Source organism: Odontesthes bonariensis, chromosome 1, assembly GCF_027942865.1.
Source record: "Odontesthes bonariensis isolate fOdoBon6 chromosome 1, fOdoBon6.hap1, whole genome shotgun sequence".
Classification (NCBI taxonomy): domain Eukaryota; kingdom Metazoa; phylum Chordata; class Actinopteri; order Atheriniformes; family Atherinopsidae; genus Odontesthes; species Odontesthes bonariensis.
The window spans coordinates 35,286,293-35,310,022 of record NC_134506.1 but is presented as its reverse complement, the minus strand read 5'-3'; the positions used below and the strand labels follow the sequence as shown (position 1 = coordinate 35,310,022).

Genomic DNA, 23,730 nt, shown 5'->3' with positions numbered 1-23,730 from the left:
GACTGTCCCCGAGTACATCCCATCCCCAGGTAGAGTAGTACTAATCCTCCTAACAGCACAGTGCTCCGTCACAACTTACTGTATATATTATGATCTAGAGAACTGGGCAGGGTCTAACTGCTGCCTCACAACACAGAGTGAACTCTAAGGGGCCAGCCCAGAGTGTTTAGCACTGCGAAGGCAGATTTTTATTCACAGCAGAGTTTACAAGTAAGAGTAAAAGGCAAAGATTAGGCCAGCGTTTGAGAACAAAGCTGTAAAATATTTCTCTGGTAATAAAAAAAGCCTTAAAGCATTTGAATAGCAAGATACTAAAAAACCTAAACCCAGAAGCAGTAGTTAAACGAACACCTAAATGGATCCAACTCACATGGACTGCATGGCTTCTTGGATGAGCTGCATCCAGGTGTTGCGTTCATCCTTGGAGCTGGCCAGAACCTCCATCATCTCCGGCTTCTCGATGCCTGCCGTGATGAGGAAGAGGCCGCGCTCTTTGTTTGCCACCTCTCTGACAATCAGCTTCTGGAGGGAGATGACCGTGGAGCGCTGGTCCTGCAGGGAGGGATGGGTGAGGGAGAAAGGGAGTGTTTGATGGGAGGCGACATGGAAGGAGGGTGGATAAAAAAAAAAAAAAAAAAAAAAAAGAATACGGTGGGAGGGTCAAGAGGAAGGAGAGGATGGCAAGAGCAGGATAAAGGGTGGGTTGCAGCACAAGAAAACGAGAGGGGCGGGGGGTAATTATGGACCATGGAAAGGAGAGACAGACACAAGTGCAGAGAAGACAAAGGAAAGGTTGGTTTTTTGAGTGATAGAAAAAGAAAAAAGAAAAAGATGTAGGACAAAAAGAAAAGAACAACACAAAGTGAGATCATCAGGGCTGTCAACAATGTAAACCAGCACCACAAACCACTGTTTGATTTCTGCTCCGTCAAGTCAAACTCTTCAGTTGTAACCACATCCCAACATTTTTCCAGCAAACCGCTTGTCTGAGGTTTAAGTAATAGGTTAAGATTTTTCTGTTTCCTTTCCTCGTGTGACTGCACTGTAAACAAAGGGAAAAAAAATCCAAGCCTACGCTCTGACGTTCAAATTAAATCAAATCGGGTGATTATCTGCTGAGATTGTTTTGTTTTTTTCCACATAATTCATTGTTTTTGATATCCATCCACTGCAGCCTGGCGATAAGAACCACTATTGGCAGATGAGAAAGCTTGAATTTTCAACAGCAAACAGAGGAAGGGAAACATTCTGTGTCCTGTTAAAAGAATAAGGAATGGTCCAAATATTTTCAAATCACGAGGATTCAAACTTAAGAAGACTATGTTCCACCTCTTGACCAGGTGCTACTGGATGCATGCGCCTGAAATCATGTCTATCATCCATTTAGAGTGGTGTTACCCCCTCTGAGAGTCAGCTGCCCTATCTTGTACAAGCCAAGCCTTTTTTTTTCTTTCTTACTGATGGATTTAATTTATCTGCCACAGGCCTGTCTCTGTTTTCATTCCCCCTAATGTGTGACAAGGAGAGTGCTCCATGCCATGAAACTGCAAGTCCTGTAAACATGGAAAAAAACAACTCAAACCTACATGATTTATCACAGCTGGGTTAAAAGCCCAGGGCCAGATCGGCGTTATGAGGTTGAGCTAGCGTGCAAGCAAGAGGCATTATTGCACAGTGGGAAAAGTAAGCGGGGCAGCTAATGCTAACATGAACAGCGGTGGGATGGGAAAATATGACAACAACCTCTCTGGCAGCGCTTATAAGATCTTTATAACTGGAGGGAAGGAACAAGAGAGCATGGAAAGGAGGGAAAAGTTGACAGAAACAACCTACCAGCATGGCAAAGACATATTTCTGGTCTTTCTCCTGGAGGAAAACCAAGACATCCGAGAGGAGCAGAGCATGGACATCTGGAGGACAAACAGACCAAAGAAGTGAAGTAAGTGAGGAGTTCAATTGTATTTCCACTTCTAAAAAGAAAAAAAGAAAAAAAGCATCCCCTCACCCTTTAGTCTTCCCTGGATGTTTTTCAGCTGCAGCGCCCCGTCATGGATCAGCTTCCTCCTCAGCAAGTCCTCCCTGGCAAATATCTGACCGCTCTTCATCATCATGATGGACTTGGTGTCCAGGCGGCTGTGAAAGTCCTTCAGACGCCGCTTCTTCTCGTGCTCGTTCACCTTGCTGTCCACCGCCGCAATCACCTCCTTCACCAGCCGAACAGCATCCGTCAGGTCGTCGTAGTCTTCCTCGCTCTCTGCAGTCGGTCACATGGCGACAGGGTTAGAAGGGAAACTGTGTTGCAATCCAGCCACTTTAGCTCACACAGAATTACCAATGAAATCACATTTTAAACCAGCAGAGACATTAATTCAGGTCCATTATATTTTATGCAACAATACATTTGTTGGTTTAACAGCTCTGGTCTAACACAGCTGAACCTCACGTGGGGAGCACCACAGCTGAGAAAGTGTTTACACACAGCACACAGAGGATTAAGTGTTATTTTGCAAACACTTCTGGCATTTATCCATACCGCTGCATTACATACAGATTTTTTGACATTTATTCTCAGACCTGTATGATTCATTTATGAATATGTTTACCTTTTAGAAATGCTGCATTCTCCTTCTCTACATCAGAGATCTTCATGACATAATACAGGGACTATCTGCTCAGTCTGAGAAACGGACTAAAAAAATTTAAACTTTAAAGACCGCCGAAGAGCCGCGTGTAGGATCAGCAGTTAGAGCCACACAGATGGCACAAGTTATCTTCATTTACTTCTGTCGCGGTGAGAGTAGGAAGTCTGAGAGTAACTGTGAACGGGCTTTATGCTAAGCTACGCTAACCAGCTGCTAGCTGTAGCTTCTTACATATACTGCATGTGCACATAAGAATGGAACCAATGCTCTCGTTAACTCTCAGAGGGAAAGAGAACAAGCGTAGTTTCCAAATGAGGAACAATTCCTAACTAAACACAAATGTGGTTGGTGTAGTTTTTGAGGTTCTCTATGCTAACACTAACTACGTGGCTCATCCAGTTATCAAATATAAAAAGATTTATTTATCTGAGAATATAACAAATGTCCCAAAAAAATGCTCCTACGCAGCACAAAATCATCTCGAACTGCGAGTATATGGTGTTTTTTTCCTTTCAGTGTATTGTGAGAGTTGGCAGGAAAGAGTCTTCTTAAGATATCCTGGGGATTAAGTCAGAGCTCTCCCATGGAACTATAAAGAGGCTCTAGGGAAGGATCAGAGAGAAGGTACACAGTAGGAGGCCAGCTGATGAGAACTGCTTTAAATCAGATATAAATATGGCGTGAAGTTTTTCTGCTCCTCAAAGTGCGTTTGATCTATTGTCCTAAAAAAACACTTATCCAACACCTGTCTCAGTTTTCCCAAAATAGATGAACTCAAATCTGACAAATTTTACCACATGAATACATACAGAAAAAAAAAAAAACTTAGGAGGAATTTTTTTTATTTTTCTTCAATTATTAGGCTGAATATGATGTAGCAAATAACCTTTAAATGAATATATGCTGGACAGACATGTGAAAAATATAAAAGGCTTGTATGATTTTGTTGAGATCCCTGGACTTGTGTGTTAATGCCTGACAGGGCTTCGGTTTAGTTTTGCCTCTACACATTTTATAAATCTGACATTTAATATTTGGGTCGATCTTAACATATCCTAAAACAACTTCAAAGAGAGCCGTCTTGCTGAAATGTTAAGATGTGGTTTAAACTACAAAATCAACTTCTTACTGTAATGATCCGCACGCCAAAATCGGTTTCTTTTGCCATCTTGTTTTCTCTCACTTGTGTGTGTGTGTGTGTGTGTGTGTGTGTGAGTGAGTGAGTGAGTGAGTGAGTGAGTGAGAGAGAGAGAGAGAGAGAGAGAGAGAGAGAGAGAGAGAGAGAGAGAGAGAGAGAGAGAGAGAGAGAGAGAGAGAGAGAGAGAGAGAGAGAGAGAGAGAGAGAGAGAGAGAGAGAGAGAGAGAGAGAGAGAGAGAGAGAGAGAGAGAGAGAGAATCCTTTGGACACAAGTTCAAAGGAAAAACTTAATTCACGACTTCAGGTGATGTCTTTCTTTACTGGCTTCAAACCTATGACTTAAAATTCCCTCTCCTGCTCTGTACAGAGGGAAGAAACATTCTGCATTAACAGTCTGTGGTTATCAACCTGACTCCCTCCTCTCAGTTCCCTCCATAATGAAGCTACGTGCACACAGTAGAACACAGCGGACATGAAACCAACCTTTAGTGTGCTGCAGCATTCTCTGTATCAGCACAGGGTACTTTGTTATCCTCTGGGTCACAAGCAGAATGCATTCTGGGATACCAAGCCTCCGCACAATGCTGCAGCTCATCTTTTTCTGGGAGAATAAACAAGAGGTGCTTCAGAGAGACACGCCCACACAACAGGTGGCAGAGTTTCGCAGAATCACTCAGAAACTTTAAAAGTCAGTTGGAGTAAATATCCGGTAGGTGTTGAAATTGAGATGATGATCGTGACAGTGAGCATTAAGACTTGAATACCAATAAACAGTGTTAATGTTATGTTTATGTTAATGTTAAGCTGCAAGACAAAAACTTGACCGAAAGTTGATTCTTACTTTGATAAAGGCTTTGAAGCGCCTGTCTTTGGTCATGAGGTCCTTGTAGAAGTTGACGGCTTCACTGTGGCGGCTGCAGAACCTTCCATAAACCCTCTTCATACTTTCACCATTGGATCCCGAGAACTACAGCAGAATATGACAGATGTCAGAATGCTAACAACGTTATATTGTTTGTTGGTGATGAGGTTCGAAATTCAAAGTTTTACAGCACCCGCAGGCCATCTACACAACCAACATTTATAATATCACCAAAAAAAGAAGCAAAATCTCCCCGCTCTGACCTGGCTGACCAGGATGTCTCCTATCCTGCTGATGATGAAGCTTCCCTCCTCCAGCTGACTCTCCTTCTTCCGCTCCAGGAGGCGCAGGAGGTGCTGCGAGTGGAGCTCCAAGAGATCATCTAGTGCCGGGAACAGCTTCTCAACTGTCTGCAGCTCCAACTGCACCTCCTTCTGCAGGCCTTTGCTGAACACTTCTGACATGATGCGCAGCGTCCGGATGTGATGCATTTCTGTCTGCATCAGCTCTGCAGACACGAAGAGGAAGACGCGATTACAAGTCGTGACAGAAGTAGCCGTGTCCTCACTCTTCACAAACCTTCAGAACGACAAGTTGTAGTCTGCAAAGTGACTTATTCATTTCAATAAATCATTTTGTTCGCCTCTGTAGAGCCTTTGCGAGGGGTAAGCTTCTCAGAATGAGGTTCATCAAGACACATTTTGATTAAACAGCTCAGGTGCACTCTCAGCTGACAAATCAGGGAAACGTAGTTTCACACTGTTTACCTCAAACCGCCTATCAAATCTTAAGATTGGCTTTAAGGCCTAAAAATCAGCTGAAGAGTATATCACGATTAGCTGTACCGTAGATGACATCTTGTCTCTTCACCAGCTCTTTGTCCAGCAGCTGCAGGTACTGCTGCTCCACACCCAGACTCCACGAATCCGCCTCGAGCTCTTTGACCTCTGCCTCAAACTCCCCCATCAGCTGCCCATCCATCATCTCTGTTCCTGGACAAATAACACAGTTAATATTTGCAATATAACTAAGAGATTAATTAAATTCTTTGGGTGTGAGGAGAGGCAGGTGTGTGTGTGTGTGTGTGTGTGTGTGTGTGTGTGTGTGCGCGCTGACCTTCATCTGTGAGAGATTCCATGGATTCTGTAACCTGGTTGGTTCTGTTGAGCGAGTCAGTGGATTGAGAGAGATACCGCAGGCCTTTAATGGGCATCTCATCAAACACTGGACTGAATGGAGAAGTGATAATAAAGGTTAGAATGCTAATGCTGTTTTCATAACAGGTTAGTTCCACAGATGCCCATTAATCTGTTTAAACACACTGTGGATGCAGTGATGCATTGAGGTGTTCACAAATTAGAAAAGAAAAAAAAATAATACGTAAAACCAAACAATTAAAAATGGCTTTAATAAAAAGTTTAATGTCAACAGAAACATTGTATCCAATTTAAATGGAAATGTGAACACCCCGGGCTCTTCATGCCATCACACACACACAATGACTTACCCAGCTATGTTGCTTATTGAGAAGCTCTTAGAGAGATTGTTTCCATGGAAAGTCATGATGTTGGTGTGCCTCCGCGATGACGAGATCATCAGAGAAGAATGGTCTTCTGGTGACAAGATGGCTGACCAGGGGCGTTCCCTCGTCCCACCGGCTGGAGCAGAGACAGTTCGTATCGTGGTTAGAGATAACCTCAAAACACCCCCACAACCACAGAGGATCCTAAAAGGAAGCCTTTTACACTGCAGTGCTTGTTCAATTCTGCATTTCCAAAATAATGCTAATGATCCTTTAACTGTACGAACTTCAGGAAAAGTTGAGAAGCTACCGTTCGTGTCTGTTTTATTTACCCACTTGAGGATAAATCACGAGAATCTCCATTGTGTTCTGAGAAATTCTTGGATCTAGGATCTAAAATCCGTTAAAAGAACAGCTTGTTTTTACAATGTACAGGCAGAGAGCGCCGTTCCTACTATTGTAACTTTGGTGCATAACATAAAGAAAAGTAAACAAAAAGAGAGTTCCAAGAGACGTGTGCAATCAATCAGCAAAGAAGGCATAAAACCAAAGTACAATGACTATTTTCTCAAGTTAACAATCAATACTTTAGAGCGGATGTATTAAAAATATGGCCCTGAAAGTAGAAATGATCTCTGACACCCAAGTTAAACAACTAGTTTGCTCTAAAACTTATCAAGATCTTGTCTATGAGATTCCCTGGAAATAACACCTAATATCTAAAGTTTTTTCCTGGGGTTGGCCTTGTAGTTCACACAGAATTCCTTAAAATTATTTAAACCACCCCAAATAAATCTTTGATAAAAATGATGAAAGTGACGCCTCCGGAGAATAGTATTCTGCACCCGAGAAAACTCAGAAGAGAAGCTCAGCAAGAAGCAATTCATCAATCTATATAAATCAGATATGAACGGCAGACAATGTAGGATTTCCTGAACCATTTACAGTTACAATGCCATAAATGATTGTTCTAGGTTTTATGCTACAGAATCTTTCCACTGGGGTGTCTTTTTAATGTCAAAAATGTCCACGTGTAAGGTGAGCCGTGCTCTAACCCTTCGACTGGACCCTGCAGTGGACTGCCATCTAAACAAGAGAAAAAGAAAGCGGCACATTGTCTTGCTGTTGCTAGTTTCCTAAAGGTGTGAAGCATGATAGATGAGATAAGACTCAAGCATACACTTAACATGAAAATGAATTTGTTAAAGATTCAGTCGATGTTCAGTTTACTTTTTGGTGCAGAACCGTTGACCGAACTTTTCTGCTGAACATGAAAAAGAAGCCCGAGGAATTTTGGTCGGATGTGAAAACATCGAGCTCAGATGGGGTCCGGTGATTTTGCCAGGGCTACCAGCGTACTGATTGTGAAGCTTCACCGAAGAGGTGACACTCTAAACATTTGACAGAGCAGCTTTACTTTAGTATGATGATTCAAAGCAATCCAAACAAAAGTTTCTAAAGAAGAAGAACGTGAAAACTATGGCCTGACCATGTAGTAATATAAGATAAAGGCAGAGCAACACAACCCTTTTTAACATCAAGCAGCTGTGAAATTCTGTAGAATAGCCAAGTTTCCTTCCTCTTCAAAGCCAGAATCCTCCATGCTGAGGAATATTGAGTCTGTCAACAACAACATGGAACAATTTTCTTCTGAATTATTTTCAAAGAATTGAACACCTACTGTGAGGCCATCACTTCTAACTCAGTAAATCTAAACTGTTACTTTGCAGTTGAATGTTTTTTTCAAATAAACGGGATACTGCGCAGTAGAGAACTAATTCACGTCATATACTGTGACTATTGGCCATGTTGGTTATGTTCTGAACCTGGTTTAGTTTGACACTCACATTTGTTCCTCATGGTGACTGCAGGAAGGGTGCTTGAATCTTGTGCTGCGAGCTGCTGTTTGGGTAACTGATCAGAGAAAAAGAGGAAAAAAAGCATAAATGAAAAGAAAAGTGATCTTGGCTGCAGGACAACAAAATGCTGCTGAGTCAGTAGAGGAGCAAGTGGGAGGGAACATATCTTTTTTTACCTTCATCTTCACCTTGGCACAGACAGGCAGGCTGTCCTTGCAGCCCTTGTGGACGGAAGCATTGCAGTCTGGAACAGAAAAGCGGCAGTGAATACTGTGAGCCTGGTGGTGGTGTTGGGGCCAGCGAGGGTGTGTGGAAAGGTGGGGGCCAGAAATTTTGACTGGTTTTCATAGCCAGCCAGGAAACTCCACCAGTCTGCTAATGAAAGCCAGACTGCGGCACATGTGATGCAATCGAGGGGTAATACTGCTTGTGGACGAATGGAAAAGAGGGATAGGCCGTGGAATGACGCACACGCCATGTACACAGCATTGCATGGGAACAATTCAATCATGTAAACATTCCCGAATCACCATTTAAGAACAAAAGTCATAATTCTCAACTGCTATAATAAGATCTGCTCGGCTTTTTGATCCTGTCCAGTCAAACGGGGCTCCAACCCTCCTTTATTCTTTCACAAACTACCACATGGTTTTCACATTTCATACTGTCAACATACAACACAAAAAACACACAAAAAAACAAAAACAACTGTCGTGGTTGAGCAAGAAGTGACAGCAAGAAGAGGACCTGTTTCTGATTGTCTCAAAATGTCACTCCACAACCAGTTTTCACAGAAGTTTCCACTAATTTTCATACTGATGCGTTTCCACCTCCGCAAAAGTGTATTTCAGTGACATGTTGCACAAGTTAAACCCTCAGCCAGACTATCAGTTGAATACATTTCTGCTCTTGGGATTACATCAACACACTTACACTCTCAGTCAGGGTGAGAAACTAACGCCGCGCAGCTCAGCTCAGCAAATATACAAAAGCAGCGACACCATCGACAATTCGAAGACACTTCCGCTCATCGCCTGAAAAATCATCGTGTGTGTGTGGGATTTTCATCTTTCTCCTCTTCTCATGGTTTAATTGGATATTTTCCTGCCTTTTAGTGCTGTTTAACCAATTCCAGGAACTCTGAGACAAAGGATCACTGTATTTGTCTGCCGAGTGGACACCAGCCAGACATCTGCGAGTGTAAACCTCCTGAAGACAACCTCCCTCAACTGTTTGTGGCTCTAACAATCGGAAATAGACCAACTGAACACAAAAAGAGATGTTTCTCGTCAGCCTCGAGTATCTGAGGCAGAATGTGACCGAAAAAAGATGGCTGCAATCACAAGCAGAACCCGTTTCTCCTTTTTTTTTTTTTTAGCTTTTTTTTCCTCTTTCTTTTGGATGGGGGGTTTAGCCAAAAGCCTTGCACAATATTCTACATCCTCTTTAGGCTGGCTGCCGGTCCTCCAGTGACCAAATTCAAAAACAGCTTTGTTGTCTGAACTCACAACCTGACTGGGTTACATTACAAGCCATCCTTTAGGGAGCTACACTACTTCTTAGAGATTGTGAGGCTGGCTGTATGCAGCCATTTAGCCGACCACAATTATGAGGTGCAGGAGAAGTACAACACGTTAGACATGTCAGAAACATGATACTGATGCCTTCAGTAAATGCATCAACACGCCCACCTTTTCAATAAGGATTAACTCAGACGCAAATTAATATTTTCTATAGCTCAAACTCTTACAAATGTGGCTAAAAATGACAGCTGTATGCTATGAACTGAGGTTTACATTAAGTTGACATAACCTGCTGCACAGAATGAGTCATGGCTGGTAATGTACGCACACCAAGGATAGATTATTTTCCACTTTTTTTTTCTCTCCGTGTCCAGTTCACATCTTTGCATTCAGACATGTAACTGCAATAAGAGAAATTATTTTAATAGAGGACAACAGCTTCTAATTTGACAACTCAAATGCTGATCATAAGAGGGAGCATTGAAAGAGACTCTGGGGTAAAGTATACTTACATGTGCAAAGGAGAGCCTCCTTGTTATTAAAAGACTTATTGCACTGGGAGCACTGGGCGGCCTGGTTCGAGCAGACTGTTACAAAAAGATGACCATTCACCGTCTTCTTGTCCTTCTCCTTGCCTTCTTTGTCTTTTTCCCTTTTATCTCGCTCCTTTTCCTGGAATGAGTGGAATTACAACAGTTAACATGATCCATGTATGAAATGCACTTCATCTCTTGTACAGTACCACCCAATAAGAAGTTAAGGGAAGAGTGAAACTCTGAGTGAAGCCTGTTTGCCCGTGAAGCAGATTAATCAACCAGACACTGGCAAAACGTTTCACTTTCATGTTAAATTCCAATATAAACCCCGCAGAGCAATATCATTTCTGTGATGTTGCACAGCAGGAGGTTTTGCATATTAAGTGATACAATAATTATGTTAACAACAAAGTGTCTCATGAAAGGACCATTTTAAATCTAGTGCTTTTCTAGCTGGTCTGATAACCTGGTTGTGTTTACTCAATTATTGGTCGAAATTTAAACTTTAGAAGGATGGTTCATTATGATCATCGATACAATAAAATAACAACTGATTTTCCATATATCTTAGCTATCCTGTTTAATCTCAGCTACCTGAATACAGCAGCAACCCCAGTTCTGAAAAAGTTGGGACAGGGCCATGTTTACCACTGGTTAGCATCCAATTTACAGTCTGTAACGGTCTCAGAAGTGAGGAGCTCAGTCAGATCTGTCCTGGGTCTGCTGTAGATGATGGAATAGTCTTTACAAGTCTTTAGTATTTACAATTTGACATTGAGGAACATTATTTTGTAGACATAACGTTTTGCAGATGACTGAACCTCTGTCCATCTTTACTTCTGAGAGACTCTGCATCTCTACGGTGCTCTTTATATACCCAGTCATGTTACTGGCCGAGGTTTATTTGCCAATCAACCTAATTAGTTGATAAAATTAATAACTTTTCAATACCTCTTACTTTTCCAGCCACTCTTTGCCCTTGTCCCAACTTTTCGTGTTATGGCCATCAATTTCAAGATGAGGTCTTTTTCTTACTTTAATACTTTGTTTTAATTAAGATATAGGTTTGTGAGATTTGCAAATCCCTGCATTCTGGTTTTATTTTAATCATACACAGAAGTCCCAACTTTTTTTTGGAATTGGGGTGGTATTTCTAAAAATCTAACTGACTGAGTAGGGAGTGACACATCTGCAGGATACAGGACTACTGATGGAGACATACAGTCTGGGAATCACATCTCTGACCTTTCCATAACAGGCCAGTCTTTCTGCTGCCTTTGCATTAATGAACGAGCTCATCCTCAGCAGTTGGTCATCCCTGCACACTGAGCTGAATCACAATCCCATAAAGTGATGCAGAGAAGAACAGAGCTCTCATTCTCTTGGATTTGCATCACAGAGACTCCACCCAAACCCAGAGGAAATGGGAAAATGAAGTTTTCCAGCTCGTTTTAATGGCCAGCCTTGGGCCTCTTGGTTTGCGAGGACCACAAAGCTCTGACAGACTCGAGCTCATTTTGTTCAGTTTTAGGATGCCAAAAGGCTGACAGGACAACAACATGTTTCAAAGCCATTACGACACACAGCATTCATTCTCACTTCCTACAACAAGAACTATCTAACCAACTGTGAAACATACCGACAAGCTTCCACGAACAACAGACCCAATAAAAATATCCTTCGACACCGGTGAAATGACTTTTTGATACCTTTCGTGTACAAATACAAAAACAGTTCAACTTACGGAGAAAGACAAAGGAATAAAAGACGACTGTCAGACATTTTTGGCCACGAGCATTCGTAACAGGAGATGTAATTGCTTGTGACGTGTAAGCAAGAAATTTTAAACAAAGATACATTCTTGTGAAACAAAATCTAACAAGCTGTGACTTCATTGGAAAAAGACATCGGTCCAGAAAGGAACACTTCAAACATGTTATTGTGACAGCCACAACACACTTTTACTACAGTGTGACCGGGAAACCCGGACACGCTCTCTGCCTACCTTGAGCCAGTCTTTCCATCTCTGTGAGAAGCCATGCCTCCCTGTGAATCTCCTGCATAACATCTCTGGCTGCGGCCGAGCGGCTGAAGCTACAACCAGCACCGAGCCTCCATCAGGAACGCTGTTAAGAGGAAGTAACTGACTCGCTACAGGAGCTGCTATTTCTGCAATGCCCCTTCGGTCTGATGCGGACACTGTGACAAAACTGAACAAACTAGGTCCTCTTCCACAACACTTTCAGTATTTAGCAGAAACTGGAGCTGTGTGAAACACACACTCAGCTGTGTGGTGAAGAATAACTTCTTAGAATCACAGTCTGTTGGTTAAATCAAAAATCACCTTAGTCTTGTGAACTAACTCAATAAACAAGTTTGTTTCTAATGTCTGTGGTTGCTAAGTCCATCACTCCTGTCACTGAAGAGGCAGATGCCATCCAGTAACCGTGACAAGAAGCTGTCACAGCACAATGAGTCCCTTTAAAAACATCAAAGTTTTATTGGTGGCCAATAATGTTGACCTTCAACAGACGGCGAACAGCTGCGGGCTGTGACCAGCTCTTTCAGAATCCTGTCACTTTAAAAGCAAAGCAATGGCCGGGCTTAGAGAGGAGATTAGAAAACCATAGCCAAGTCTATCTTCCTGTTTTACTTCCTGTTCACCCCGCAGTGTGTCTGTGCAAGGGCTGCAAGTTTTACACATTTCTAAATATGTGCACTTTATGTCACCACGTTAAATTTAGGACTCTTTAGGACCCTTTTAAATAGCACATAGAAACACATTTAATACTTGTGTCTTTATTGTCAGAGATGCAGATGAGAGATGACAAGAAGGAATTTCAATGTCAAATATTAATGTGGACAAATGTACTGATAAATCGTCTCAACAGTCACTAAATAAATCACTCCTGCATTTTCAAAGTGCCATTTCTAAATGCAGTTCTGTGATTTCCATGTCACAGCAGCGCAAAGTCGTTTCAGGTGAGGCTATATTCTCTCTCACATCGACCGCCTCCCACAACAGAGATTCGTGCCTGCGACCAGGACCAGGTTGCGAAACCAGTCCTGCTGGGGAAGACTGGACGAGGGACGTCTTAAACCCTGAAGCAAAACACATAAGCTCCAGCTGATCGATGGGGGCTGCTCAGAGGCCAGCAGGAGAGGATATGTAAGGCAGAACTCAGTGTGAATGTAAATGTGCGACAGTGGAGCAGCGTGAGGCTGAGAAGCAGCCAGGCGCTCGGTCATCCTTACTTAAAAGGATAAATGTTTAAGAAGAGGGCAACAGAAGGTGGCCGTGGTTAGACTCAACACACTGCTGAGGCCTGCACTCTAGCACGGACACAGCATGGCTAAGTATCTTTTTAAAATCTCCCATTTTTAATCAGCATTATAAAAGTCCATGTTTGCTTACCCTTGTCTTTTTGTACATCTTGTTCTTGAGGTAGCTGAAGGTCCGGCTGACTTTCGTCCCGCTCTTTCCCTCAGTGTCGCTCCGCAGAGGCCCAGGCTCCTCCTCAGATATGCTGGAACACACACATATTTTGAGCCACACAGTTGTTTATAGGACTTTAAAAGCCTGAGGGGCTCAGAAAGCTTCTGATAATGTGTTTGAGCACAGTTGAGCTGACCTGTATGCTAGTGACCCCGACGTGCAAGAAAAAGACCTCATACCTGCAATGGAAGAAGAGAAGATGTGAGCTGAGGTACAATTTCTTTCATTAACCTTTTTTCTTTTTTATCATCGTGGCAGGTGATGTTTTCAGCCCTTTAGTACAGGTGACAAGCATCTCTGAGTCTACACCAACCACGCTAATCCTTGCACTGAATATTCAGCCAGTGCATGAGCTCACTAGCGAGTCATTCTTTTGAGCCAAATGCTTTGGCTTCACGGCCGAGCTGCCAGAATTTGGCAAAGACCAGAGTAGGCCATGTTTATTGCCCATGATGAGCAAGCTTTCAGCTTTCACCCTCGTAGAACTGAGGACGGCCAACAGCTAAGTAACTGGTACACAGCAGAGGCCAAAAACAGTGTATCTAGTGCAATTTACGCTGACAGGATGGATGACTCCAAAGGAAAAAAATAAGTAAAAAAAAAAAAAAGCACGGAAAGTGCAACGGTGTGAAATAATATTCAGATGCACGTAAAAATATGCACAGCACCGGTTAGTTTGCCACCTCCGCATCAGAAAGTCAAACAGGATAATGAGAGCAAAGCCGTGGCCTGCCTGTGCCGCTAGCTATGCAGTCAAGGAGACGGAAAACACTGCTGGAAATATCTCATGAACTATCGAACAAATAGGAAGGGGGCAAATAAAGGCGACGGGCTCACATTTATCTGAAGGGATGAAAGTCTTCCCTCACATTACTGCAGCGTTTCTGATGGATGTTTTCTTCTTTCTCTGGTAATTCTGTTTCCTTTTTTTTTTTTTTTTTTGTTAATCAGACACTACAGGTCATTGGAATCCCGCTCTGTGTAAGTCTTATGGAGTGTGGCCTTCTGCCAAAGGTAAGAGGTGGTTTTCTGCTCCAGCAGTTTTGCTTCAAGAATATTCAAATGCACCATCATACTGCCAATAGCTTAATACCGGCTGTAATTGGGCGTGTCCTTGTGGGAAGTTTATTGCAAGAGAACGTTATGGCTTCACTGACCTTCAACATAAAAATGGTGTTTAGTTTAGCCAGTCCAGCACTGAAGCATTCAGAAAGATAGTGGGAACCTTTATCAAACTGTGCTTCTTTAAGAGGAGCAGCAACTTTCCGTCACAGATGGGCACTTAAGTCTGGTTGCATGTGTAAATACTTCAATACATTTGGGTGGGTCTGGGATTTTTTTATGGTGTCACCTCACCAAAACACAAATATGGCTTGGCTGCACAGCTTGTGAGCCTTCTCATTCCTTTTCACGCTGCCATGGTGAATGTGGTCACAGTCAGTGGAGAGGATCCAAGGCTCTACTGGGAACGGCTACTGCTCTGATTCTGATATGACATCTATTTTCTACTGCAGCTAAGCTTACAGCTGAGTACTTACTGAAGTTATCCTCATCATCGCTGGATGAGGAGTCCGCAAAAATGAATTGAGACTTAGATTTGGTGAGGATGGGAGAAAGGTTGAAAGAGAAGGAAATTCGCCTTTTACGTCTCAGGTGTCCCACAGCTGGGAGGGCAGGGAGGAGAGAACCACATGGATCGATTATTTAAAAAAAAAAAAGGGGAACTATGATAACCTGATGACAGTGAGAATCAGCATGACAAGTAGCTTTGTCATGCTAACACCTGATGCAAATCTGCAATTTAGCTGCGGTAATAATGACTGCAGTCTTTACCTTCTCTTCTAGGCATCTCTACATCCGCTGTTTGGACGATTAAACTCTGCTGCCCTAACATGTGAGGTAACCTTTGAGGTTTAACACTGGCTGCTTTAAAAGGATTTACTTGTAGTTTAATAAAGTGATATTTCAAAGCAGGATAACAAAAAAAAGGAAATTAACTGATAGAAAGAACAGAGAGACTTAACGTTACAGGAAATGACTTGATTGAATTAGTAACAAGTTAAGAAAGGTCTCTCACCGTCGATGTCTTTATGGCTGATGGCGACCATGGACACAGACTTGGTGAGGGGCAGGCTCATTGAAGGACAGCTGTTCCGCAGAGGCTGATACCGCCTTAATTTCTGCATCGCAAGACACAAAGTTCAAATCTGCTGCCTGACATTTTCAAATAGAACACAAAAGCAGGCAGATAAAATGTGGAACGAAAAATCAACAGTTCGCTAATCTGGAAACAGGAACGGTGAATAAAAAGGGGAAACTGGATATTTGATTTATGGTGTTGTGTTCACAGTTTGTTTTACAGCCAATGAGAGGGGAATGAGAGTGCCGGAGGACGGTGATTTTTATTAATTCTCACTAATCCCCAAACTGACAAGTCTCGGATTTCCCCCGACTTGTGGGGTTAGGGGTTGTTTATCTACAAGCGTTACAAATCCATTCACGCTCTCATGAATTAAGCTCGGGAAGATCTTGAGCATCCTTCGGGGTGACACTATGCGAATCTGTCATCTAAAGGACAAACTTGATGTGTGTTTAAATGTCTCCCTCAGCTTACAGGATCATGTAGTCTGCCATTCTCCTCCCGATCTTCCTGCTCTTCTGTCAGAGAAACCAGGGAGCCCCTGTCATCACTGTCATGGCGGGGCATCCTCGAGGGCTCCGGGAGACGGGGCCCTTGGCCTGTGGAGCCCCTCAGCTCTTCTCGGGCCACACTAAGCCCCTCCAGGCTGTAGCTGTGTGGACAAAAAAAAAAAAAGCAAAGGTGACCTCAGTGAAAGAGAAGTGACTGTGCTGTGCACACGCTCCACTGGTCTACCTGGACTATTAATCACAGCTTTGTGGACACACAACTGCTGCTTCAATAAACACACACAGACATGCACGCATGCACCTGTTGACAGACACAAACACAAAGCGGGTCCAGCACAGTGTTTAGTCAGCTGAGTTATCACCAGGCGCTCGAGCAGATTTACAGCTGATGCAGCTGCAAATGACTTCCAACATCAGCATCAGCAGCGAGAGCTCTGCACCCGTGATTTACAAACCCAATTACGTCGATCTATGACTGGGAATAAGAGGCCTTGAAAAATCCAATACAATGATTATGGGGAGGAAAACTACAACTACATTTCAGGATGAGCTATGCTAGCAGGCCGCAGTTCTATCTACTGCGGGACAGCCGCGGTGGTAGTTGCAGCTCCAGCAGTAAATCTCTCTTTTTGTTTTTTTTCTTCAGCTCCTGGGTTTAGATGGCACTCTGTTATTCTGCCAGTCGTCGGTCCCGCACTTTCAAGCATCAGTAACTAAGACTGGACTAAAAGAATCATCAGAGATCGGTGCGGAGCAGCATTCACCAATCTTCAGAGCTGTGAGTGCAGATGGCTATATCTGTCAAGTAAAAGCCTCATTCCCAGCAGTGTTATTACATATTTTTTCCTAGGGAAGGTCCACAACTGAGTAATACCTCGAGGCTATTGCAGCTCTCAGATATAGGAAGCCACTGACTGACATACATTTTCTATTCATACACATAGAAAAAAAAAGAAAAGAAAAGCATACGCACCCACAACAAAGAAAAAAGAAAATCAAGCAGGATATGAATACGCCCAGTTCAAAGAAAATTGTGGGCAAAGCCATCCAACAGACAGTACCTGTGGAAATTAACTACTTCCACACCGCTGCTGTAGAGAGCCTCAGGAGGGCACCAGCTGATACTAACAGAGAGAGGTGGGGGTGGATAAAGGAGAGGTGATGGGATGATGGACAAGCAATTACAGCGGAGTTACAATAAAGCAGGCAGAGGAAATGTAGAGATGACAGAGTTACAGGGATTTCTGAGGACATTTTTCTGCAATAACTGGACAGTGAATGTACAGCACCACGTTTCCCCTGGTGAAACAAACACTGTGATTGATTTTGAGTTTATTTCCTATGGCAGTGTTGTGATTATATCGGTAGCATGCAGGAAATAAAGCGCAGACAAAGCTGGCTCCCATAAAGGAACAGCCTGGGCACTGGAAGCGCTCCTGTGGCAGCTGCTGCTTTCTTGTATGTGTCAGATGTGGCCAGGTGGCTACAGCGGAGGCCCTTTACAATAACAGACACGTCTTATTTAGAGCCTGAGAGATATAGAGAAGGACTGATACTATTGGTTTCTATTAGAAACTAACAACCTCAGATTAAAAAAAAGTTGTTTGTGAAACTTACATTTGACTTTTACACTGGGGATACTATGAACCCAAGATCAACTTAATTTCATTTGTGAATATGCATCCATTCCTGCATTTCAGGCCTACAACACCTGAAAGACACTCGGCAATGAGGACACCAAGAGGGGAAGAAACATGATGTTTCTCTCTTGCACAATAAAGTTTTAGGTGAATTTTGTGGTTATTTCAGCTACTGAAGAGTGGCTTTTTGTGATGCCTTCCAATCTTTCCAAACTGTCTCTATCAACCTCTCTTCTCCTTGAGGACTCGGCCTTTCATGCATGCTGCTTTTGTAGAAACCCATAATTACAATCATCTGTTCTATGTATTTTTTTCATTACGAGCCCTAAATTACTCAGAAGTTCAACCTTTCTTGTCATGTTGTAGGAATGAAAAGGAACAGTGGATGCATGTGAAAAAATGAAATGAAGATGAACAGATAAAACATTAAATATCTTGGGTTCCATACAGTCTGCAATGTGATAATCATTCCGTTTAAGGAATTTACTTATTTCCGATTTGATGGCCGTTCTTAAATTTAAACTTTTCTGATTGGAGTTCGTTTAAAGTCTTCGACTGAACTGATTTCAAATTACAGGCACTAAATCTTTTAATGGTTAAAATACCATAAAAATCAATAACATCAAAATATTACACAAGAATTAAACAAACGTGTTGAAGGGACATTAAACACAATCTTAACTTGATCATTCTATAACTTCAGTCTATTCCAGACTCAAAAGAGCTGATTGGAAATTGAAATTAAAACTCTGTCCAACCGAAGGTCCTTCCTGTGCTCAAGAAATACTCGACTCAACCAGAATGTGGGCGGTCTGATGAATCATAAATGCATGATTGTTTCAAATTCAATAATCTTCATGAATCCAGGATGAGTGAAACTATTCTGGTTTATGCAACCAAAGATTAACTTTGGATGAAGCCGGCTCTTCCTTCACCACTTCTACCCCCCTCCATTAGGTCAAAGCACAACATGGCAATTCTATAGCAATTATACAGTTGGAACAACTTCCACTGTGGCTTCACTGCTGGAACAAATTCTCTTCTCCTCCAGGACAAAATTCAAACTCTTCTTATACTTTTGTAGTGTTGAAGAATTCCCCACAGAAACTTATTACACCAAACACTAAAAAAAATGCCCCAGTTCTCAATCTCTGACCAGAACTCCTCTCTTTTCTCTGTGGATGCTTGTTATTACCACCAGAGCCATAACCATCTATTTGCCACAGCGCTGTATGCAGATTCCAACAGGGGTGAAAAGAGAGAGGAGAGTTGTTGTTTTTTTAACCCGGTTGCCAGCAGGGATGCAGCAGCAAGCAGGAGCAGTGCAGGAAGCCCACATTAAAAAGCCCACACCAATAAACAAGTTAATCTACACAACACATGAACTGATGAATGTTATTGGTTAATACCTTCTCCTGTGAAAGGCCGGCTTCCCCTCTCCAGGGCTACGAATGGAACTGGAGGAGGTGGAAACAGAGACAGGAAGTGGTGCATGATGAGTAAGATGAGATGGGATGTGAGAGGATTGCACGTAAGCAAGAACATAAAGAAGGAATAAATTAGCTATTTTACTTGATGATGGTATCATGAGTTTGTTGAGGAGGTGAGGATTTTATGGCACTACTGAGTGAGTACCGTGCTGGAGGAGCAATAACGCAGGTGTTTGTTCAGAATAATGATCAGAAATTAACAGTTCTTGGGAAATCATCATTCGCTTTCTCACCAACATTTAAAATCAGAGGAGTGATACAGCTAACGTTACTGTCTATTACATCTGGAGCTGGAGCCAAGATACACTTAGTTTGTCAGCTTATCATGAAAACAGGGGGAAAGAACCACTGGGAGAATGTAAAGAGTCATTTCTGAGCCAAGAGTTGCAATTGCTCAGGTTTCTGCATAAAGCCAGGAGTATCCCTTATCTTGTGTGCTTTACAGTGTCCTACTAGATGGATTTTTGTTTGTAAGTGAGGGTAAAAAGCTGTCGGTGATCGCTTCATGTTTACCGTACCGACATCCTCTTGGACACCTCATGGAAACAGGAAGACATCCATTCTTTCTAATCTATTAGTTCATGTGTCTCAAGTCTGTTTCCCCCTTCTCACACTTGTGATGATGTGTAATCTTACAAACACAATTTTAATAGAGGTCCCATGAAACATTGCCCTTGCTTTCGAATATTTACGCTTCCCTGTAAAAACAGACACAAAGAGGCTGGGGGCTTTGACCTAGTACAGTACATCCATTGAAACACTGATGAGTCCTTCCTTCTGAGACCACATGAAAACTCTCCGTATCCCACAAACTTCTCAGAGTGGCTGCTCTGCTTTCAGACAGACAGACAGACAGCTGGCTCTGACGATGCAGATGTTGAACAGAGGACGCAGTCAGTGTGGACTGAATGGATAAACCGCTCGGGTATCCTTTGTGAACCACTAATATGTCCCATTCAGTGTGGATTCTAAGCAACTCTTAGGAAGAAAGCATTCTTTTAAAATGTCACCAAACAGAAGATAAGTCAGAGCGAGACAAACAGGACATGTCGATGACGTGTGTGTCTCACTGATCTCTTATTACAATCTGCTTCTGACGTGTTTACAAGATGTCACAAGTAAGTGTTTTACTGTTTATTTGTATCTTTCGGATGACTCGTGTTTTTCTTTTTGCAGACAGCTGCATACAAAAAACCTGCAAAAACATTCTGTACATGTTGGTGTGAGTGTGGACGAGTGTGTGGCTTTGAGGTTCGAAGTGTGACACGTGCTGAAGAGTGGATCCGAGTCTTTGTGTATATGCATCTGTGTGTATACTTCTGGTGGATCCCTGCGTTCGCTAGACAAATGGCAACACAGCTGCGCACAGCAAGGAGGAATGCAAGCTTCGACGTGGCAGGCAGGAATGACATCAACAATCAACAAGCTGTGAAAACTGTGTCATGTGATCTGTGATCTGCACTCATCATGCCAAGAGGCGTCTGCTGACTACCACCGGCAGCTGTTCTCTGGGACCTGTTCCTCTGACATACTCAAATCACTTTCATCCACAATGTCCTCTTTAAGAGGCAATAATCTAGTCCAATTCCACTCTCACCTCCTCTGGTTCATCTCTGCCTCTCCTCCGTTGTTCTTTCCTGGACCCCAGCTGTGGCGGCGAAGAGGCGACAGGGAGCGATTGCTGTTCCGGAAGATGCAAGAACGGCGCGGCACCTCGGTCACTCGGTCTTTTGCCTCCTCTTCAACGTCCCCTGCTCCCCCTCCACTGTCACCACCACCGTCCAGGCCTGCAGCGGTAGAAGCCCCGGTCTGGATGCCCTCCTCTGGGCTCCAGCTGCAGCCAAGCCCCTGGCTCCCTTCGGGGCTGGAACTGGATGGGCCAACGCTGGCGGTGTCGTCCGTAGAGGAGCAGGAGACGGAAACCTCGCTGGCACTGTCCCCTCCCGTCACTGGCTCACCATTCTGCGAAGATCCAAAGAAGTTTATATATTGGTATAATTTTCAAGCGTCCCTGCCTCACATTATGCATCTCCAGAGATCTGTCAAGGTAAGACGCTGCTCCCATATGTGATAGAACGGCTTCATTGATTCAACACGTGATGCGGCATCACTTTGAGTTTTTACTTCCATTACAGCTTCAATCAAGAGGCACTCGAGTTAGTGTGAGTGAACTACATCTGACAGTGGGGAGTCTTGCTCTGCTTATAGAGCAGAATATTCTAAATCGACTGAAGTACAGAATATAACAAAAATAGCACGAGGCGATGCACAACACAATCAAGCTAATATAAAATGGAACAACAGATGTCCTTCAAATCATTGTTATTCACCTGGCCTATCACATTGTACATCCATCAGCATTTCTTCACTGAGGCATGCAATGAATTCAGAGAAGGCTGGAAGAGCCATTTAATCCACAGGAATTGAACATAATGAGGACCAAATGGCGGGGCTTATAAATAACGAGCCGCAGCCACTTTATAGCAACACTGACATTATAACAAACACCAATAAATGATGGGGGAAACAAAGCTTTCGCAGATGTTTCTGAATGATTTTTTTTTAAAGTCCATTTCTGAAAGTCACAGGACTCTCATGGTAAACATAGAGTGTGTGAGTAGATCCATTGTATATTCGGAAAGGAATGCGGACATTTGCAAAAAGACTTTAGCACAATGCTAAATGTATGAACACTATGAAAACAATCTGTATGGGTCAAACCACGCTCTGGCTGAGACCGGTGGGAATAAGCTCCTGCATGGGGACACACAGGTTTGGGACAGTGATTTTTAGAGCTAATTTGTAGGTGTGAGCTTTAACTGGGCCTATTGTGCTTCCAGCTGCAGTGTGAGCTGTGAGCATAGAGCTGCTTCTGTTGGAGAGCTGGGAAAGAAAGATCTGCTTTATGCCGCAGACAACTTCCTCTGGGAATGAGAGAATACATGAGCTTGTCTGTGTGTGTGTGTGTGTGTGTGTGTGTGTGTGTGTGTGTGTGTGTGGGGGGGGTATTTCGGGGCAGGGAGGGCACGTGACTGTAGTGAATATTGGCTTTAGAGTCAAGAGAAAAAGTCAGCAACGGCTTCCAACTTTTTATATTGCAGGCTTTTGGCTTATACTCGTGTCTTTCCACACAACAATTAATGAGCATTTAAAGTTACGCTTTCTCTCCCAAGGGCACAGGATGCGAGCTCAGCTCACATGTTTCTGGGATCAAAGCTGTGACCTTTGGAGTTATGAAAGATTTTCCCTACCAATTTTTCTACATTCACAAAAGAAATACATTTTCTCTTCAGAGAGCAGCGAAGAAGATAATCCTCCCTTTCAGAATTAAACTTCTGTTGGAATTCTAAGCTTGTGAACTTCATGCCACATTTTACCCATCTCTGTCTGTCTGCAGTGTCCTAACTGTCAGCATCACCGTGTCTTCTCCCGGGGAGCTGATACTCACCGCACCGATTGTTCGCTGTTGTTTACAACAAACAGGGCATGTGGTTCACATTACCATGAGCATGTTTCAAGTGCTCAACGCAGCAGAAAGACACAACCCTGGGAGATGCAAGTATAACCAAAGGGCGCTTGGCTTCACATGGACTTTCAAGAGCAGGATGAGACCAGGGACCACAGCTCACACTTTCTACACAGCAGAGTAGAGCTGCCGGTTTAAAATGATGCTGAGTTGATGTTTGGCATCTTAGCCTCGGGGTGCTGAGAAATGAAACCAAGCTCAGCATGAGAAAAATAACTATGTTATAAATATGATATAACCCCTATAGGGGTAGATGCAGAGGCAAACAAATTATATTCCTGCTGTTCAACATGAGTGAACCTGACTATGTGAACTCCAGCCAGTAAAGGATTGCAGGGAAACAGGCTTCACTGTTAAATAAAAGTGAGCGCTGTGCACTTTTTTTCTGTCGTTTTTAAGTCTAATTATTGATCCTTCAGCAGTCCTGTAACCTGCTTATTCACAGTAATACAGCAGAAAACTTGCACCTGTTCCAAGCCTGGAAAACTGCTGCTACAATAGTACCAACTTTTTGCTGAGCCAGGGCAAAGAATTGCTTAAGCGAGGGGTTTGGGGTGGGATTATGAAGACCGACCAGAACAAACTCAAACTCGCCATTGTTTGAAAAACCAGGTCCAGTGTAGCATCTAGTCTTCTTCTCAAGAGAGAAGAACAAAAAAAAACTGCACTCCAACATGGACACGGAGTCAGTGGAAGCTCATGAGCTCAGCCTTCCTCTGATTGACCTGCCACGAAATGTTAGAAAATGCTTGTCATGTTTGTGAACGCTGCCCTGCATAGAGTGGTTTTACAAATCCCATCTGGAGATACACAAAAATCATCAGGTGTATTTATTGTATTTACCAAT

The 23,730-nt window shown here is 43.0% G+C and overlaps 1 protein-coding gene across 8 annotated transcripts in view; it reads right to left on the bottom strand.

Moving 5' to 3' along the window:
* akap13 (A-kinase anchoring protein 13) overlaps positions 1-23,730 on the bottom strand; it is a 107,283-nt gene that overhangs the window by 12,656 nt on the left and 70,897 nt on the right. For 4 of the 8 annotated variants that reach the window (XM_075465562.1, XM_075465524.1, XM_075465534.1 and 1 more), the window contains exons 12-30: positions 20,955-21,319; positions 19,277-19,324; positions 17,289-17,351; positions 16,193-16,370; positions 15,656-15,758; positions 13,715-13,757; positions 13,498-13,609; positions 10,059-10,218; positions 8,200-8,267; positions 8,012-8,078; positions 6,150-6,300; positions 5,759-5,871; positions 5,488-5,634; positions 4,906-5,150; positions 4,622-4,747; positions 4,264-4,381; positions 2,006-2,254; positions 1,834-1,910; positions 371-552 (exon numbers count right to left, since the gene is read on the bottom strand). In XM_075465562.1, the coding sequence (XP_075321677.1) occupies positions 371-552; positions 1,834-1,910; positions 2,006-2,254; positions 4,264-4,381; positions 4,622-4,747; positions 4,906-5,150; positions 5,488-5,634; positions 5,759-5,871; positions 6,150-6,300; positions 8,012-8,078; positions 8,200-8,267; positions 10,059-10,218; positions 13,498-13,609; positions 13,715-13,757; positions 15,656-15,758; positions 16,193-16,370; positions 17,289-17,351; positions 19,277-19,324; positions 20,955-21,319 (2,615 nt within the window). The remainder of the gene's footprint in view (positions 1-370; positions 553-1,833; positions 1,911-2,005; positions 2,255-4,263; positions 4,382-4,621; positions 4,748-4,905; positions 5,151-5,487; positions 5,635-5,758; positions 5,872-6,149; positions 6,301-8,011; positions 8,079-8,199; positions 8,268-10,058; positions 10,219-13,497; positions 13,610-13,714; positions 13,758-15,655; positions 15,759-16,192; positions 16,371-17,288; positions 17,352-19,276; positions 19,325-20,954; positions 21,320-23,730) is intronic. The other 4 variants (XM_075465570.1, XM_075465579.1, XM_075465553.1 and 1 more) reach the window with 3 other exon arrangements.